Source organism: Onychomys torridus, chromosome 16 (assembly GCF_903995425.1).
Source record: "Onychomys torridus chromosome 16, mOncTor1.1, whole genome shotgun sequence".
In the NCBI taxonomy this organism is placed as follows: Eukaryota; Metazoa; Chordata; class Mammalia; order Rodentia; family Cricetidae; genus Onychomys; species Onychomys torridus.
The window spans coordinates 38,952,210-38,972,721 of NC_050458.1; the positions used below are offsets into that span (position 1 = coordinate 38,952,210).

The following is a 20,512-nucleotide window of genomic DNA, read 5'->3' on the forward strand; positions in this document are numbered from 1 at the left end:
TCTTTCTTACAGTTTCTAAGTCTGGCAAGTGCACTACTTACCTTCCAGTTAGATTGGAGGCAGTGCTCCTTTAACTAAATTCTACATTGTACAACTTAATCTTTCCTAAGCAAGTTTATTAGTAAATCCTTTATAGCAATTTTACTGCTTCAAGTCTCTCTTGTATGACTGGGATTACAAGTGTGTGCCATCACACTCGGTTTAGAGGGTATAACTTAAAAATATTAAAGGCATGTTATTAAAACTTAACAAGGATTGTCCTACATAAAGTCACACTGTGTGTACAGTGCTGGAATCGCAGTGTTTGGTAAGGCACTGATCCACAAGCCAAGCTCTAATGACATACTTTCCATTAGTGAATTAAGATCTGGTTCTAAAACATCTAAGGAAAAGGACCTACAGAGAATGCCATACAGAAATCTATCAAAAGAGTATCTCTGAGCCAAAAATCAAACCACAGCAATCTCTTGGATCAGTGTGTTATCAGGAAGAGATACTGGCATCAGTAGGGCAGACCAGGAGAACAAGAAGCAGAGGACAAAAGTAACGGCCCATTCAGAGGAAAACAGGCTAGATCACTTATAAATGTCTGTGCTGCCATACTTAGCTGCTCACCTGCAATACGCACAACAACGGCTGACACCTATCAACAAAGGCGAGCGTTTACTATAGGCTTATACTGTGCAAGGACAGGATATAAGTACCTCAACTGCTCAGTATCTACTTCTCCCTGTAGCTGTAATCACCATCACTTCATCAAGAAGGAGACACAGACACAGTTATGAAGGAATGGCCCCCCAAATCATAAAGCTATTAAGATAGTGGTAGCTCTGCAATGTACTCCAGAGCTGAGCCTTTTTCAGCTCTCTAAACCCTCTTTTTCATCTTCACCTCTAGACAAAATGGAGAGGAAGGCTCTCCATCTTGAACTATGTATAACACTGGAGATAGAAAGGAGGACATAAATGTAAAATGATAAACAAATCTTGCAAGAAAAATGAGTACAAACTGAATCTAAGGGCTACGCCTCAAAATCATTAAGTCATATAAGACTGGACACTGTCAGGCTTTCTGAAGAGCCCTGACATTTACATTTCATGCCAGGGGACTGAGTGCTCCTGCTGCGGTAATGACTGCCAGTGCTGTTCCTGGATCTGTCCTGAACATCTGTCCTGCCCCTCAGTTTCACTCACCCACCTAAGAGCTGAAAAAGACAATGTGCTACTGCCAGCTGGTAGTGGCAGTAGTATACTGTACTTTTCATCTATTCACTGACCATTTGGGGATCTCTTAGGTTGGCTGTGTTTTTCCTATTTGCAATCATTCTTTAGTCTTAAATTAAGGAGCTTTTTATCAAATGTATTCATGATAAATACCTGGCTTTTATGTCATCTTTTGATGAAATTTTTTTTAAATAAACCCTTCCTTCCTCCCTCCCTTCCTCCCTCCCTTCCTCCCTCCCTTCCTGTATACAGTCTTCTGCCTACCGCCAGAAGGGGGCACCAGATCTCATTATAGATGGTTGTGAGCCAATATGTGGATGCTGGGGATTGAACTCAGGACCTCTAGGAAGAACAGCCAGTGCTCTTAACCTCTGAGCCATCTCTCCAGTGCATCCACTCTCTTAAATATTTTTTTCAGGTTTTCTTTCTTTCTTTCTTTTTCTTTTTTTCTTTTTTTTTTTTTTTTTTGGTGTATGTGTGTGTGATCACATGTACATGCACTATGATGCATATGTCAAGGTCAGAGGACAATGTACATGAGTCTATTCTTTTTTCCCCCAGAAATTCTTAATTTCTCTTTTTTCTTTCTTTCTTTTCTTTTAATGGCCTTTTGAGACAGGATTTCTTTGTGTAGCCCTAGCTCTCCTGGAACTAGCTCTGTAGACCAGGCTGGCCTCGAACTCAGAGAGCTAGCTGCTTCCCAAGTGCTGGGATTAAAGTCATGCACAACCACCACCTGGCTTTAATTTCTATTCAATTTATCAAAAATTTTACTGAGTTACCATTTTTACATCCTATTTTTAAAAAATTACATCCATGACAAGTGTGGTGGTACATGCCTATAGTCCCAGAACTAGGGAGGAGACAGAGACAGGTAAATCTCTGTGAGTTTGAGGCCAGCCTGGTCTACATAGTGACTAGGCCAACCACAGATACACAGAAACCATGTCTCAGGGAAAGAGGGGTGGGGAGAAGGCCCTCACCACAGTCATGAGATAACTTTTGTTTTCTTTTAGACTATCATTTTTACTTTTCATGTGTGGATCTATTTGGGTTCAAGTTCTTGTTACAGTGGGTCTCAGAGATAGATACCATTCTGTTTTCTTCTGTGATGCAGCATTTATTGAAAAGTCACCAATGGCCCCAAGTCAAGGCAGTGAGTGGAGAAGTAAGTGGAGTGGGGTGGGGTATTGAGATTAGTGTGTTTAAATATGAAATTGGGGACAGAAAAAAATGGAACAAAGGAAAACATTTCAGATTCTCAGGTCTGTGAGGAGGAGACAAATTACAAAGAAAAAAACATCTATGCTGGTAACACAGGCACAGTCCAAACAGTGAACCCAAAGGGCCAGCTTCCATTCCCAGGATGTTTGCTTTACATCAGATTGACATAAGAATAAAAAGTGCTTCTAACTTACTCAGATGTAAAGATGAATCCAGGTGTGGTAGCTCACACCTGTGATTTCAGCATATGGGTGGTCAAAGGCAGATTTCCACTGAGTATGAAGATGGCCTAGGTCACCCAGTAAGTCAAAGCAAGACCCTGTCTCAAAACAGCAACAACAGCACCAACAAAAGCAACATAAAACAAATGAAATGGGAAAAACGACAAGTACTATAAAAATGGTGGAATCTGGAAGTAGGAAAACCAACATGCCCACATCGTCAATGGCAGAAGTTTCCCAGCCTTTCTTAGAAGCAACCTGGCAAGTTCTTTTCAAATTAAAAAAGACTCACTTGGGAATCTCTTCCACTAGAGAGAAAGTAGCAGTTTCTAAAAATACATGCAAAAGAACACTTCTTCGGGGCTCTGAGGAGATGGAGCAGTGGTTAAGACTGTATGCTGTGCAAGCATGAAGATCTGGCCTCAAAGCCCTAACCCCTCTGGGAAAAGGTCATGCACGGCCATGCATGCCTCAGAGCTACAGAGGAGAGTGGACAAGGCAGGATAACCCTGGGAGTGCACAGGCCAGTCAGCCTAACCAGTGAGCTTCAGGTTCAGTAAGAGACACTGTCTAGAGGGATTAAGGAGGAAAATGATAGAGGAAGATGTCCTCCTCTGGCCTCTGCATGTACACACATGGGTACACGTACCTACCTGCTGACATGAAAAATGAATGAATGAACAAACAAACAAAGAAAGAATAGTTATTTCAACATGGTTTGGAGCAGAAATTTGAAAGTTCAGTGAATGAGACACTCCCAGGTGGCCACCAGTGCCAGGTAGACTGGAAGGTAGGCTCACAGGCAAGATGAACAAGAGGCAGGATATGTGCTTGCTGCATTTTCATTTCCATTTCCATTCAATAGACAAGAGTGAGGAGAAAACACAGAACAGTTGCTGTCACTTATATGTAGGCACAGAAACTGCTAAAGAGAAAGGAATGTAGGGCAGAAGCAGAGCAGAGTGGGAATGGACAGCAAGGAGTACATGTACAAAGTCATACCAAGCACAGATACAAACTTGTGATCAGAAATCCATACCCGTGAAAAGGCACACCTGCTCGTATGAGCCCACAAGGAAGACCTCAGAGCCACACTGCCGGCCACTGTCCACACAGGCTCACATCCTCACGCCATAACCCTGGCAGGCCTTGCAACTTGCACTCATCATCAAACGGCACAGACTCCATACATACACACTTTCCCCGAGTGCCTGACTGCGGACTCCATCAAAGAGCTGCAGTTTGTTTGGCCTTCTTTGCAAGCCCCTGGCCAGCACCTGGAACAAGCAAGTGCTCAGCAGCTTTTTTGCTAAAGCACAAAACAGGGGCACACAGCAGTGAGACAAACTGAGGATTTCTCTCTCCAGGATTTTTCCTCAGTGAGGTAGTAAGGGCAACAAAGATTCAGAATTAAAAATTATGATTTTTTTTTTGGAATTAACACATAAAGATTAAAGAGTAAAATGTCAGTACAAATATACTAAAATCACATCCAGAAGTTAGTTATACAGCCTCACATGGTAAGCTGGAACAGCCCCATCAGTTTTTACTCACCACCACCTAATTTGCCTTATTCATTTCCTTTCAAGGCTATGGAATTCCAAAGGCAATACACTGAAGTTTAAGTGTCTCCCACACCCCACCTGAGCAAGAAGACCATGTAATGATCAAGTTTCCATGCAGAATGGAGTCTTTCATGGGAGTACCCTGTCTAGTCCTTAACTTCATTCCTCTGTGCCCACAACCAAATCCACAAGTCCTCCCAAAAACAGACTTACATTGCAGCCCTTGTCTGTCAGGTAACTGATCCCTTCTTCTGGGCCAATCGCCAGTTCCACGGAAATAATCCAACTTGACTTTGGAAGATCAAACAGGTGGGAACAGGAAAGCCAGAAGAAAAAAATGATTTTAGAACTGGAGTCATAAATATATCAAAAGACTTGGGTTGGGAGAGGACTTGGTTTGCTGTTAATCTAGCTAATCAAATAAGATAAAATATTTATAACGTCACTGACACCAGATCTACTGAGTCTGGACAAGATTAATTGCAGTCACTCTTCAATCTGGGAAGTCACTGCTTTCTCTAGGAAGATTATCTCAACAGGCAAACTAGTCCTTGGAGAACAGCTAATCAAATTGCAGGCCAGAATAAAAACACCCATTATGAACAGACACACTATTATGAATTTATTATTTTACTAATATATGTTCTTCCTGCTTTTCCCTTATGCTTAGTGTCAAAAATAGCATTTTTGTTTGTTAAAAACTATGACAAATTAGTTTTCCTTCAATAAATACACATGGATTAAAAAAAAAAAAAAAGCAGAAGAAATTAAACTAGTCTCCATCTTCCAAGGTCCCACACACTTACCCCAAGGGCACACTTGAAGCATTCTTTGTCAAATCTGTACACTGGAGAGAGAATCTCAAAGAATTTCAGGATGCTTTCTTCTCTATTAAGGTTGGCAAACTGCCTAAATGTTTGCTGGATCAGTTTTCTTAGTGTTTTGGCCTGAATAATGAAGTGACAGAAAAATATGTTTTCAAGTCAACCAAGAGAGAAAGCCCCACTCATACTCACACCACTTTCATTACTACAGAAATCCACTTGCCAAATAACTAGTAGAGCACTAACTGCTGTAAAATCCACATTAACAAATGCTGCCCTGTGACCAGCTGGAAAGGTATAGTGAGCAACACAGGGCTTCACCCCTTCAACAGAAGCTTAAGGCAACAGCATACACATTACACATGCAACAGAGTCATTAAACCATGTACCACAGGGGCATGTGGCCCAGAAGCAAAAAGGGTAAACACACACACAGCACTCATATGTTCCAATACCATTTCTGAAAGTGTATAATAATTAACTTTAAAAGGCCCTTGTCCTTGTATCTAAAAAGTAAAATTTCAGAACACTATTCTTTGTAAAGATTCAGCATAAGGAGGATCTTCAAAATCGTTCATTCACCATATGGAATAATTATACAAACTGTAGTGTGTACTTTAACAACCAAGATTCTATGCAGCGTATAAAGCATTTTATGGAACTAGTTTAGGGAGGTTGAAATCCTATCTTATTGTTATACAACAAAGAGAACAAACAATCCGTATGTGCAGAAGAACAGACACTTGCAGAAGAGAGCTCATTTACAGGCTTCATATGCATGTGTGTAGAAGGGAGAAAAACCACTACCTACAGGGCTTTATCCTGCATGGACAACCACTGGCTTCTGCTTCTTTGACTCATTTGAATGCTGTCCTCACACATGAATACCTGGGAATGGAGCAAGAGCTTCCCAGGGAACAAGCTCCTGATTTTCAGTGTGTGAAACAACAGGGAGGCAAGGAAACAGTAACCTCCACCTTGAGGTCTGAGGAGGACCAATGTAGGCATGAACTAGCTTCTATGCTGCTAACACTGATTCTACTTCCTTGGTTAACCTTGAGTGACAGGAATGCCAACAGTGCACGCGTGCGTGGGGGGGGGGGGGGGCAGCGGCTCTAAGTTGGTGGTTTCCCACTAACTCAGGCAAGAAGCAACAGTTTAGGTAGGTCGAGAAGCAGAAAAGGAATTAGAGGTGGTCATACTCTGAATGTATCTTGGAATGTAAGATGCTACAGGCAAGAATTGGTACTAAACTGACAAAGCAAAAAATGGGAGGAACGATTTGGCAGCTAAGTTGGAAGAATATTGGGCTATCAGGAATCCAAGTAGACCCATCACACAAGCTGTTGGACCTGGAAGTAGGGATGGGCATTGGCCAACACAGCCCACAGAGGAAGTAAAAGTCAGGATTCTGGTGGATCAAGGTCAGTGAGATAGGCTAAGTCATCTGCTGAATCTGGACAGTGAGGAGGAAGTAGAACAGCTAAGGCCCAGATAGAGTGTAGTTGCTAAGGCAGGTGTGAGGAAACCAGAACACAGCCAGCTCTAGTGGGACAACAAGCCAGGCCTATTGAAGTGACTGGGAAGACTCTGGAGTCAGAGGAGATATTGCAGAAAATGAGCTAGGACAACAGGAAACATGGTTACATGATGAAGGGTGCAGTTATTTCAGTGAAAATCAGAGTGGGAGGCTGAGGAGGAAAAAGAACACGATATCAGAAGAAAAGTGATCATGAGCTGAGAGAACAGGTTGCTAAAATGTCACAGAGGACACGTGACCTATTTTAGATGCCCATTCTGTGCATATGGGGTGGTGAGTGGGAAGAGAAGAAGCAGGCAAACCACATCTGGTTATACTACAGCAGGCCAAGCAGGCAACCAAAGGAATGGTGAAAAGGATAACAACTGTGCACAGCGATGGTTAAAAAAGAGGCTTGAATGACTTGGTGCACGGACAGGGCAAACTCAGGTAGTTACAGACACAGCATCTGCCAATCAAGTGGACAGGAAGGAAAGAAGAGACAGCCAGGAGTTGACAGTTAGCTAGTTTAAAAACAATGGAGTGGTATGGGACAGAGAAAAACCAATATTTTTCTTTAAAACAGGTTGATTATAAATGCGATCTCTTTCTAAAGAAGAAAAGGGGATATAATATAGATATAATAGAATAAAAGGGTAGATTAAGAAACTTACTTCTAAAAAGCAACAACTTGTTTAAAATGTTTTACATTGGTATAGACTTTAGTCTATTGATATAAACTTAAAGTTAATTTTGTTATACTGTGTGCATATTTCTACTCATGTTTAAGGTATTATGTTTGTATAGCTCATTTTAAATTGTAATGGATAATTAAAAATAGATTAATAATTAGTCATCTATGATAATCATACTCAGCCATGTTACTTAAGTCTTCTACATATACATAGAGATATTTCAGATAGATAGGTAATCTTCAAATACTTCAAAGACCTACAGAATATGGCATTTAAAATATTTTTAAAATTTAGACTTTCTGAACAGTGAGGCATGTCTGTTCCTGGCAGCAATGATTTACTTCAGAGAGGAGGATGGGCACTGAAGACACTTCATATGAAGTTTATCTTCACCTTGACAAAAATAGCCATTTGGACAAGAAACTGTTATTGCCTGGACTTCTTGATCGACTGGACATGCAGGACACATAGAAAGGTGACCACTAAACTTTGCTTGACAAAATGGTCCTTCAGGTTCCTGCTTCGCAGAGGAAACTGCCAAACATTCTACAGAACACTGAGAGAAGTGACTGAGAGACTCTAGCCCTGTGGGCTAAAGACAAATGCCCCCACTTTACAAAGAAACATTAGGTGACTGTCCAGGCTGCCAGCTGTCTCTGTCTACTCTTGCAAGACTCCTGAAAAATGCTTGCATCCTTCTCCTGGTTCTCAGGTAATATTATATCCTTCTGAGGTCTTTGATGTGGTTGAAGGCTAGATTGTTATAATTTCCTCAGTTATGATAAAAGATAAGTTGGATATAAAACCTTAGACTCACAAATATAAGACAGATAGGATATCTTCTTTAATACTGTAACTGTAATTCTTGCTTGATAATTATTTTGTTATATATAATTGTACTATGTAAAAGTTAAAACCTTCCTTAAAAGAAAAAAAGAAAAGGGGAAGTGCTGTGGATATTGCTCTGTGTAAATAAAGTTCTGATTGGCCAGTGGCCAGGCAGGAAGTATAGGCGGGACAAGAGAGAAGAGAATTCTGGGAAGTAGAAGGTTGGGGAGAGACACCACCAGCAGCCGCCATGAAAAGCAACATGTAAAGACACTGGTAAGCCACAAGCCATGTGGCAAAGTATAGACTAACAAAAACGGGTTAATTTAAGATAGAAAAGGTAGATAACAAACAGCCTGCCACGGCCATACAGTTTGTAAGCAATGTAAGTTTTTGTGTGCTTTCTTGGTTGGGTCTGAGCGACTGTGGGACTAGTGAGTAAGAGAGATTTGTCCTGACTGGGCCAGGCAGGAAAACTCTAACTATACTGGAGTTCTGATGGAAGTGAAGCAGAAGGGGAACAAGAAAATTGGAGCTCATCTGAGCAGAATGAGTTCTGATTTTGGATCAGGCTTGAACTACAGAGAATTAAATGTGTGCAATGTCAGTAGGACCCAACTATAAAACGCACTGCACAGATAACCATCTCCAAACATAGGGTGCTTTTAAGAAAAAAGTCGTTCTGGGAATACCCAGCAAATGCTGGCCTTGACTAAGACACTGACAAAGGCCACTCTGTCAAACTTAGAAATCAAGTCATCTACACCAGTTCACACGAAGAGAGCAAATGACTTTGAATGAGTAAGAGTATAATTAAGAACTGTTGCTCTTTAGTCATAGTAATCTAACAAATCATTTCTCATTAGTCAACTTAATGATTATCAGATGCAGCTAGCCACATCGATGACTAGAGTTTCTCATATAAATGTGTATGTTAGGCTAAAGAAAAACTGCTACAAAACAATGAAAGGCTGAAGACATACTAAAGAATCACATGGCATCATTCTATCTATAGGGTGTGGCTCAAGGGTAAGTGTCTCAAGCTTTCACTTACTATTTGCTTGTTTTGAGATAGTCTGATATGTGCCTGAACTGGCTTTGAACTTGAGATCCTCCTACCTCAGCCTTCCAATTACCTAGGTCATTGGTATGAGTCACTGTGCCTCATGCTAACTCACATCTCCTAATGGTGTTCTAGGAAGCCATGTTATTGTATCACTGGAAACAGAATAGAGCCTTAAGACCTCTCAACATTTGTAGCTTTAAAACTGGATTTCTGTTGTGAGTAATACAGAAATACCTTAAGGTTTGACTGTTTCAACTTGCTATCTAGGTTCAGGTCTACTGAAAAGTTGTTGAGATGGTAGGGAGAATCTCATCAGTTCTGCACCTTGTACAGTCAAGAAATAAACATCACTATGACACAATTCACTAAAACCCGAGTTGACACAGAACTAACCAGTATCCATAACCCGTTCCCCTCCTACCCAGAGCGTATACACATTAACTGAGAGTGTGCTTGCCTATTCATCACTCATGACCTTGGTACCTTTGAAGAGGAATGATGACCTTTATTAGTGTTACTGGAATAGTGACTTTAATCAAGCATCTGAAAAGTAAGGCACCTTCCCTGTTATTCTCAGCATTCAAGGCATGTGCAATCTATTCTCTGTTCTTGGTACCATCACAGCTCAGTCAAATTCTACCAGGATATGATAATCTCTCAACCATTCAATGATGTTAACTACAAACAATCTTCTAGAAATTTAAATCTAAGGCAAGCAAGTAAAACAAAGTGACTTTGAGAAAAAATACACAGACATAGCTTGTTTATGGAAAAACTAACATCAATAAACCTAGCCATTCAATATGGCTAACTCCAGAACAAACAGGGGCTCAGGTATATATTTCTTGTTGGGGTTGTTTCTGAAGGTAGGACTAGCTATAGCTACTATGTATAAGCAGAGGTTTACAGCAGCACCAGAATCTAGAGAAGTCTGCTGGAGATGTCAAGGGAATTTATGTAGCATGGGGAGAAATCTTGGCCTAAGGCTACAATCTCTCCTGATTAAGCTATTTAAGAAATCAAACAATATTTAAATTAAAAAATTAAGCAATTCCCTTTTCAATTAAAAGGGGCATGTGAGAGTTTCAGTTGGTAAAAGGAAATACTATGCTGGCTAGTTTTATGTCAACTTAACAGAGGTTAAGTCATCTAAGAAGAGAAAATCTCAACTGAAAAAATGCTTCCACATGATCAGGCTGTAGGCAAGCCTGTAAAACATTTTCTTAATTGGTGATTGATGTAGGAAGACCCATTTTGGTATTATCACCCTGGATTAGATTCTGTAAGAAAGCACACTGAGCAAGCCACGAGGAACAATCAAGTAAACAGTACCCTCCATGGCCTGTGCATCAGCTCCTGCCTCCTTCCAGGTTCCCTCCCAGTTTGAGTTGATGCCTTGGCTTCCCTCAGTGGACTGTATTAGGTTCTGTAAGTCAAGAAAAGCATGCTGGAGTAGATCAGGACAAAAGAAGCCAAGAAGGGTAGAGTTGGGAAAGGCCTGCAGAATGTGGCAGAAGAGAGCAGGCATTCCTGGGGTGGCATGCAATCCCATTATCTTCTCAAAGTCATACTTAACCCTGTGTTCATGCCCTTGTCACATGTCTCTCTCTCTGAATTCTTCTTCAGTTTTTTTGATTTTGTTTGTTTTCAGATTGCTATCCATTTTTCATTCTTTCATTTAAATAAGATCTATCAAATAAGCTACGTACCTGGTGCTAGCCAAACTCATTGTGTGAATATATAGTATATAAAGACAAATACAAACAAGTCAGTAACTGCAAAATTACAAATTCAGAAAGAAAAACAAGCCCCTTAAATGCTGATCAGGGTCTAAGATAGGAGAGATGTTTTCCATCTCTGCACGGATATGGAAGAAGGAGGCTGGGGCAAAAGAATCCAGGCATGGATAGGCTCCACTGAGCTTCTATCAGCATCTGCCTAACAGAGGCACTCACCCATGGCCTATACCCAAGTCCCTGTTTTGAGTACAATGATTGTTTGTAAACCTAGAACAGTGTCATAGACTCCCAAAGACAGCAGTGACATTAATGCTGTTTTTTACACAAGAAAATCTGAGGAGATAGCAGTTTTCAGAGGCCACCAAAGGCCTCATCATTTGAGAATCACTGATACATGAAACACAGCCATTAAGTGAATGCTGGCTAAGAACATCTTCCAACCAATAGGAATATCAAGTTGTAGGTGCTATGGCTTACACTGATTCAATGTCTCCACAGTCCTCCTATTCCTGGGTTGTATCAGGTTGGGGTAGGGGAACCTTTGCTTCATACCTTTGTGGTCTTCATACTCAATATCCAGATAAACTGAGGCTCTTCCTAATCCAGGAGACTGCCAACACTCCCAAGGAACACAACTGCCATTCTCCCTGATTTAAAGTTCTCTTCTCTAGCTGCCAAATCTACACCAACTTTTAGAGAAGACAACATCTTCTACATTTGTACTACCAGCCTCTAAAACACTTACGGGATTGGGAAAGAGTTGGATTCCCAACAACCCGTTCCAGTGCTTCACTAACAGAGCAGAAACTCAATGGAAAATTTAAAAGTGCACTAGCATCCCCAAACACTACAAAGGATACACTTTCTTATTGCTCTCATTAAGACTTGCTGCATTTTGCAGAACCCTCTGCATTTATTTTCCCTGTGATATCACATAGAAGCTGTGTAGAAGGAAACATGCTATCAACCCAAGAAAGGGGAAGGAAGCTAGACCTCAAGGCACCAGTAAAGTGGGCAGCACCTAGGTATAGACATAGGGCTTTGTCACAGACTACACTTGACAAACGGCACCAACACAGTGACCTGCCAGACCACTGGCAGCACTGACTACATTCAAAGAACAGAATGCAGCTCTACTGGCCAAAATCATATGCCAGTGAGTTCAGTCCTACACTAAGAGACGTAGCACTCAGTCTTTCACCATGCTTGGTAACAGGATGCTGCCACTCCTCTCATTCTAGACACATCTGCATAGATCATCTTCTGAGAATGCAGACACTGACTAACTGGCTCTTCACACAGACATTATGTGTCAGAAGCTGGTTTTGTTAGAGATGTGAAAACTGAAAAAGATTCAGTTACTTATCCAAAGTTATAGGTGATTTACACTGAATCCAGGGCTCTTATGTTACAGTTTGGCTGTGGGGCCAATTTTCTGAACCAGGATATGACATTATTTCATATGCATGCCTTAGTCTGTGTGGGTCTCAAATAAGAGGGTGTAAAAATAAATATTTTTGTAATAAAAATAAAAAACAAAAAAATAATAACTGTTGTTTATGAATTGCTACCTGACAGGTATTGTGTGTATATATATATATATGTGTGTGTGTGTGTGTGTGTGTGTGTGTGTACTTATCTGTTATATGTTAGTGTCATCCGTACATAACACTCTTCATTGTGGAAATAAGAGGGCATGCCCCATACTGTGAGGCTGGCAAGTGGAACCCTTCTTGGATCAAACTCTCTTTTTTCCCACTGTAACTGATGTCTGGAGGTTTGCTCTGGATTGGATGGGAAATAGGACTCAGTGCTCCTCTGTCTTCAATGATAATCCTGCTGGAGTAGGACTAAATGGAAGCTACTTCCAAAGTTACCAACAGGAAAACCACATGGTAGAAACAGAGATTGACCATTAGGAATATGCATACATAAAGTGCAATGATGCATATTGTGCACACAGGAGAGAGTGACACAGACAATGCAGCAATATGCACAAACACCAGACCTAGTAATACACACACACACACAGAACCCAATGTGCACCCACACACATACCCCACAAAACTCAGTGATGTGTGCATACTCTCTCACTCTCAGACACACACTCCCAAAGGACTCAGTGATGTGCATGTGCACACACACAAACACACACAGAGGACCCAGTGATGTGTGCATGCACATAGATACAGGATGCAATGATACATGGGGACCAACAGTATAAATGCAGGCACACACAGTGCTCATGATTCACCATGATCCTTTAAAATAGTATTCCCTTTGTTCTATGTATCAAAATAGTACAGATTTTAAGAACCTCGGCTGCAGGGTTGCAGCAGGAACTATTTCTAGTTTTACACTTAGGTAGCTATTACTCACAATCATCAAGTAAAGCTGTGGTTCTATGAAGAAAGGCTGAATCGGTGAAAATTTACTTGCCTAAAGTTAACATGGCTCACACAGTCAGCTTTTGCCATTGCAGTTTTACCAAGTAAGGGGGAAACGCACCATTTCACTTTATCAAAGGCAAGTTCTCAGTAGGAAATGGATACAGGCAAAGCTTCATATTTGATTATGATAAAGGAGACTCTAATTACCTTGACAGAATCCAGTAAACTCTTAGGAAAAAATCGCTTTAAACCAACATCTTTTCTGAAATATAAAAAGAAGCATATTAACAAATAACAGCATCAATCAATAACAACATACTTGAAAGAACACAAAAGTAGTTTATTTATTCTTCTGTTTGTTCAGGAAAGAACCAATTATAATTAAGCTCCAACTGACCGGCATATTCATGGGAGAGGATAAACTATTTTGTAGCTATATACAAAGACATGCTTACAATTTATTTCAGTGGAATCTTTATTTCTTTCTCCTTTACTATGGAGGCCCCTTCTGAAATACTGCCACATTGCAAATGGCAACATGTAATAAAACTGTTCTCCTTCAGATGTGGTACAGAAGTTATCCTTAGACACATTAGTTCCTCCTAGGTAACTATATTTTAGAGATTGGCCTAAGACATAAACTGTCGGGGTTGGGGATTTAGCTCAGTGATAGAGCAAGGCCCTGGGTTAAAAAAGACATAAACTGTCAAAACACAGCCCAAAGAATGAGTTGTACAGGGGAATTCTGAGTACTTGTGAGAAAACGCCAAGCAAACAAGACAAGTCTTGGGACCTCAGTTTGTTCTTGGAAAGTGCTTCTGTGCCCCTCCCAGTGTAGCAGATAGGAGTGGGTTTACTTTAGATTACTCATGACAAGTAGCTCTTGTTATTTGTTTTTATGCCTCTATGGAAAAACTTGTTTTGCCATATGCACCTTGTCTGCCATGGGTACTTGTCTGCCACAAACAGCTTATCCTTGTGACTGGACACTTAACCTCAGAGTATAAACTGTCTGATGCTCTAAATAAAGTAGGCTATTGCATGAGACTTTAGTTCGCCTAATTTTTAGGCTCCACTCTCCTATGTTCACACCACATGTAGCACAGTAAACAACTCTTCAAATTTATCTGAAATGATGACTGCTTCTTCTCCTTGACTTTTTTAAATTTAGGAAGTCATTCCCTAATCACATTTCATCTTCTCTATTTCACAAAATGGGAGGAAGGGGGGGACCTCAAGTTATTTGTCTTGGTTGAAAATGTCATAAATTCCAGCAATTTGCTAAGTTGGGCCATAAACTCAGGGCTGCCATTATTATTAAAAACCTCAGAGCACTCAAGAAACAGACTGGAAAAAAGTTGGACTTGCTTTTGAAATTTACCTCCCACTTTGGGTAGTGAACTAGAAGTTTGTCCACTAGATGGCACTGTGTTCCAGGAAGATGAAATGTACCTTTGAAGACAAGGGGTAAGAAGATCATGGAAAAAAACAAAGGGATCAAGGAAAAAAATGAAGTTCAGGTAATATATAGGTGTCTTTTACAGAGTCAAATGGGGGGAACTAACTGAATATGAAGTATAAATAAAAAGGAGTTGTTTCACAATCACTATAATCAAAACCCCACGAATCATGTCAGTTTGTATGGTTGACCTTCCATCCAATTACATTCGTTAACCTATAACCTGAACAGGCAGCACCTAAATCAATGGACTCCTCGATAAACTCATTTACTACATCCAGAAGTCAGTGTCTTGGCTCTGGCGTGCTGTCTTCTGATTTCACCTGCTCTAACCCCTGAGATGTTGCTTCTCTCTAGCCACATATAAGTCTCCTTTCCCTTTTCAGAACTCCTGTGTCTCATATGATTACTGGCTATGAAAAGGAAAATGTCTATCAAAGCCCTCCCTTTTCTTGTTTTCTCCTTAAAAGCAGAGTCTCCTCATATGAATAACTTTGACACTAAACTTCAACAGCACTACTGCTGCCATACTTCAGGGGCCAATCCATCCTCTGATACTTGTAAGGGAGAAAATAAGTGTGGCATATAAAAACAAAAACTGTACGATCTTGGTTGCTGTGGTTCTCAGCCAAGAGTCCCTAACAGAAAGCCTGTACATTCACAGAATAGCTCTGGGTCTGATCTTATTGATGTAGGGCGGCCTACTATGAGGAAGTAAAAGTCTGCCCATTCCCATCGCACACACTAGTTAAGTGAATGTGCTCATTAAAAACTCTGAAGGGAAGCTTCTTTTCCTTTGAAAATACCCTGGAAGCCATTCCAGTCAAGACAGCTTTGGCCTCTAGTACATCTGTTTGGTGCAGGAGGTGTGACTGCTCAAGAGCAGGCTACAAGTGACCCAGGAGACTCAGGACACAGTGGAGTACCTGGATAGGTGCGAAGTGCATGGGAAAGAATGCTGATGCCCTGGTAAAGGCAGTGGATGCCAACAGTCCCATTTTGGATGAGTTTGGCTGAGCTAGGCAACTGATTAGGCCCAGCTAATGGGGTGAGGAAAACCAGAGCAGGGTAGTCTATGACCTCCAATGAATCACATATTGATGCTTCTCAGAGACAGGGATATAAGAACTCATCAAAAAAGGAAGAGTTAAAGAGGAATAAGGAAAGATCTAGGTTTCAAGAAAAACTTGGGAGCTTGAGTGTGTGTGTGTGTGTGTGTGTGTGTGTGTGTGTGTGTGTGTGTGTGTGTAAAAATAATCAGTAAGTTACCTTCTACTCCAGGTAAAGATAACTCCATTATTTGCTTAAATACTACTTTTTATAACACTATATACATGCGTATGTTTGTGTGTGTTTGAGTGTGTGCTCTCAAGCACGTGTATGAACTTGCAATTCTCTTCCTTAAGCCTCAGGCTTGGTGGCAAGGCCCTTCATCCAGTGAGCCACTTCACCACCACCACCTTCTTTAAATTTTGAAGTGTAAAGACAATGTTTAAGGTGTATCCACGTTTTCTGTCCAACTAGTTTTGAGTAATAATGAATTTGGAATACTTATTTGTATGTTAGAACTCAGTTAACTATTTAGCAATAAAATAAAAAAACAAGCTGGGCAGTGGTAGCACAAGCCTTTAATCTCAGATGCAGAAGCAGGTGGATCTCTGTGAGTTCAAGGCCAGCCCTGTCTACACAGCGAGTTCCAGGACACCCAGGGCTACACAGAAAAACCCTGTCTCAAAAAAACAGTAAGTAAGTAAATGCACGAGCCTAAAAAGTAATGGGAAAACCTCAACAGCATTACCTCTGACACACTTCAGGTGCCAAGCCAGCCTCTGGTCTGCAGCTCCCCTATCTGAGAAGCACCAAAGGCAGAGACAGACTATTACAGCTATCTAAAGTTTAACTCTCTCTCATGAAACCAGGCAGGGATGTGTATATCATCCACCTTCAATGAGAAGTTGGTTCTCCCTGAGCTGTCCTTGGCCGTAGCTTGGATGTGACAAAGTGTTCTGCAACAGCTTCATTCATGTCTTGTGCCCAAATCCTATATAATTGTCCCATATGTAAACAAACATACATATATACATATCTCCAGAAGGCATCTAAACCCACCAGATTAAAAACAAAACCATAGCAACAAAACAAACAGAAACCTAACTCAAAGGAGAAGTTGAGGATACTGATGAACCTCAATTCCTTGGGCAAACCATTAGGGTATTAGGCTCCTTCTTTGCCTCAGTGTGACTATGGAGGACACACAGAGATGATAGGCCAATAATAGCAGAGTTAGAGTGGGGCTGCTCAAAACTGTAGCGAAGGGCTACATATAAATTACCTAAACAAAAAGTTCTGGTCCTGGTTTTAGCAGCTCTATCTCCAGGGCTCAAAAATCCCACATGTGGATAATGCTTACTGACTGGACAGAGCAGGGCAGACCCAGAACGTTTCCACCACCCTCAGCAGAAGGCCAAGGCACATGGCTGTGTCAAAGTGGTGACTGCAGAATTTTCAGCACCCTTCCTGCCCTGTGCACCTGAAGGCTTCTCAGTAAGGGCAGAGATGAGTAATAATAATACTGGGCATGGAGACTGTTACCATGGGGACAACCACATAAGTGCTAGGGTTCCTCAATTAGGGGAGCAGGCATAGAGGGATATGGCAAGCTGGCCCACAGTGCTAAAATAGCATCAAGACAGAGAGCTCACAGAGCTATCCTCAGCCTAGAGCCTTTTACTGAAAGCACTTACAAGTGTTTGACCCTAGTAGCAGAAAGGGTTCCTATTGACATGTGTTCTACATTCACATTATTTTCACTTAAGCTACAGGGAACCTGTGCACATCTGATTTCTCCCAACAGATGGCCTCATTTTGGTTATTGGCCTTTTAAAAAGATTTCTTGGTCTGTTTCCCTTTTTTCCTTCCTTCCTTCCTTCCTTCCTTCCTTCCTTCCTTCCTTCCTTCCTTCCTTCCTTCCTCCGTCCCTCCCTTCCTTCCTTTTATAAAGACAGTCTCATGTAGCTAAGGCTAGTATCACATTCATGATCCTTCTTCCTAGGCCTTCCAAGTGCTGGTAGGACACCTATGTGCCTGGCTTATACTTTTTCTTTCCTTAGGTGACATACCAAGATAAACAAACAACTAACCTGCTAGGGTGTGAAAAGTTCTAAAAGTTAACATTGCTCCAAACCATGATTCTGTTCCTCTGCCTCTGTCAACCTGGAAGCCCTTTCACGAATTGCCCTGCCATTCAGCAAGTGTGCTCATGCTTGGGGAGTTGCAGTCGCTGTGTCAACAACCCAAAGCCTTGCCTTCCTCACTGACACCACACTGGCATTCAGAATGAAACAGACAGAAAAGCAGTGTGTGCAGGAGGACTCTTCTCCAGCCATAATACTCACAGTGTTCTTGTGGAGCTATTCAAAGCCTGAGGTCTCATTCTGCATGTATATGTTCATGTGCACAAACCACAGCACAGTAGGCCTTTGGTAACCCAGATTAGACTAAGCATTACTGACATATTAAAGAGGAACTAAGTATGAAAGTGAATCCTACATCCATGTAAAGCCCACTCCTCTTTCAGCAGTGTTTCTGAGGAGTCTAGCCTTGTCTGGTGACCTCAACACTTGTGCAGTATTGAATGCTCCATCCCCAAGCCCTTACCTCAGCTAACTTTAAGTCACAAACTTATTCGTGGGATACAGAATATCTAATAAGAGTTGGATACTCTGTTAAGTGTAAAGAATTCAGGCAGATCCCTGTGTTGATGCTGCTCACATTCTCCTAGGAAAAAGAAATAACAACCAAAACAACATAGCAAACTACACTACATGCAAAGGTGATTAAAATGGTTTAAAAGGCAGAAGTAAAATGTTGCAGAGGGAAGAGACATTTTTCTCAGTGGTGCAGCCACTGGGAAGTTGCCCATGTTCCTCCTGTAAGTAACTCCTTACCCAAGTGCTTGTAAGTATCCCTGACTGGTTAAATTCTCCCTCTCCTCAAAAACAGCAAAGTGAGAAGTTAAGGGTTCCAGTTGGTAGGAGTCAGACCTCACAGACAACACCTCAGAAGTCTGCATTTTAACAGTGCATTACCACTTGTAGTGTGATCCTTTTCTCTAAGCCTGTGGTCTCCTGCTGCAGCCACCTTCTACTTATCAGCTCTCATTTTTACATGTACATGGAAATCTCATCTAACTTCTACCCAGTCAGTTCCCCAGGAATGTGAAGGGGCAAGTGAGGCTGGACACTCCCTGCCACATTACTGTCTATCTGCCAAAAGAAAATGCTTAGAATGACCAAAGAGAAAGCAGTGAAATCTTTAGTTTGTGGAAAACACACACATACACACACACACATACACACACACACACATACACACACACACACACACACACAGGAAGTATTCAAATAGTGTGTTAGTGTGTTCCTACAATTATAGGTTCATCTTTTTTTTATTTTATTTTATTTTTGAGACAGGATTTCTCTGTGTTATTTCCGTGCCTGTCCTGGATCTCACTCTGTAGACCAGGCTGGCCTCGAACTCACAGAGCTCCGCCTGGCTCTGCCTCCCAATTGATGGGATTAAAGGCGTGCACCACCTTTTTATATTTTAAATATAATCAAGTTCTAGGCCACTCTGGATTCTATAAGTGAAACCCTGACTTAAACACACACACACACACACACACACACACACACACACACACACACACACACACACGAGTAATGAATAATGTCTACAAACAGACTGAGATACTGTAAAGATGGTTTGGTTGATAGAGTTAATACAATGTGCAGGTCTGCAGGATGCCCTGGCTGTATACATACAGCCCTGTGGGACCCTCTACTAGATTTGTGGCTGGAGTATGTGTATTGAGAAGAGTGAGTCTGACATTTGGACACTGAACTGGGGACCAAGGGTGGCAGAAGTGGTGCCATTCCTGGCTCTCCGCAGAAGTCACCACTGTAGTTTTCAGAAATGAAGCCCTCAGCCAAACTCACCATCTAGGATTAGTTGGGGACCTAAATGGGAGTCAATAGTATCAGAAGACTTAAACAGCCCAAGCATGACAAGATTAGTACTAAATACAAAACCCAAGACAGCTATGCAAAAAAAAAAAAAAAAAAAAAAAGGGTGAGGAAATAAAACTGAGCATGCACATATGGACACAGAGGTTATTGAGAATGAAGGAAAAGCTAGCACCACGGAGCCTGGACTTGCAGTGGGAAGGCTCACAACCATCTGTAACTGAAATGCTTCAGAGCATCTGACACCCTCTTTAGATTTCCTCAGGTACCAAGCATGCATATGGTATACATATATCCATACAGGGAAAGCATTCATGCACATAAATTTCTTTTAAAAATCTAAAAAAAAAAAAAAAAAAGAAAAATGGATAAAATAAACTAAGGCAAAAAAAATCAAAACTAAAAAATTATTAGACAGAGAGATCACTATATAGAATTTTTAAAAAAGATTTATACCTCATGTTTATATGACTGAACACAAAGCCTCCAAACAGAAAACTAACATTTAGACCCATGAGAGTAAACCAACAAGGCCATTATGACAATCGTGTGTGGTGATATTGTGTTCCCCAAAGTATTGTGCACCCTAATAAACTTATCTGGGGTCAGAGAACAGAACAGCCACTAGATATGGAGGCCAGAAAATGGTGGCACACTTGCCTTTAATCCTAGCATTCCACAGGCAGAGATCTATCTGGATCTCTGTGAGTTTAAAACCATACTGGAAACAGCCAG

At 41.1% G+C, this 20,512-nt stretch overlaps 1 protein-coding gene across 15 annotated transcripts in view; it reads right to left on the reverse strand.

Annotated features, from left to right (window-relative positions):
- The window catches only part of Ptk2 (protein tyrosine kinase 2), a 225,119-nt gene that overhangs the window by 93,529 nt on the left and 111,078 nt on the right, over positions 1-20,512 (reverse strand). For all 15 annotated transcript variants that reach the window (XM_036208358.1, XM_036208351.1, XM_036208359.1 and 12 more), the window contains 3 exons: positions 13,502-13,556; positions 5,040-5,180; positions 4,447-4,524 (listed from right to left, as the gene is read on the reverse strand). In XM_036208358.1, the coding sequence (XP_036064251.1) occupies positions 4,447-4,524; positions 5,040-5,180; positions 13,502-13,556 (274 nt within the window). The remainder of the gene's footprint in view (positions 1-4,446; positions 4,525-5,039; positions 5,181-13,501; positions 13,557-20,512) is intronic.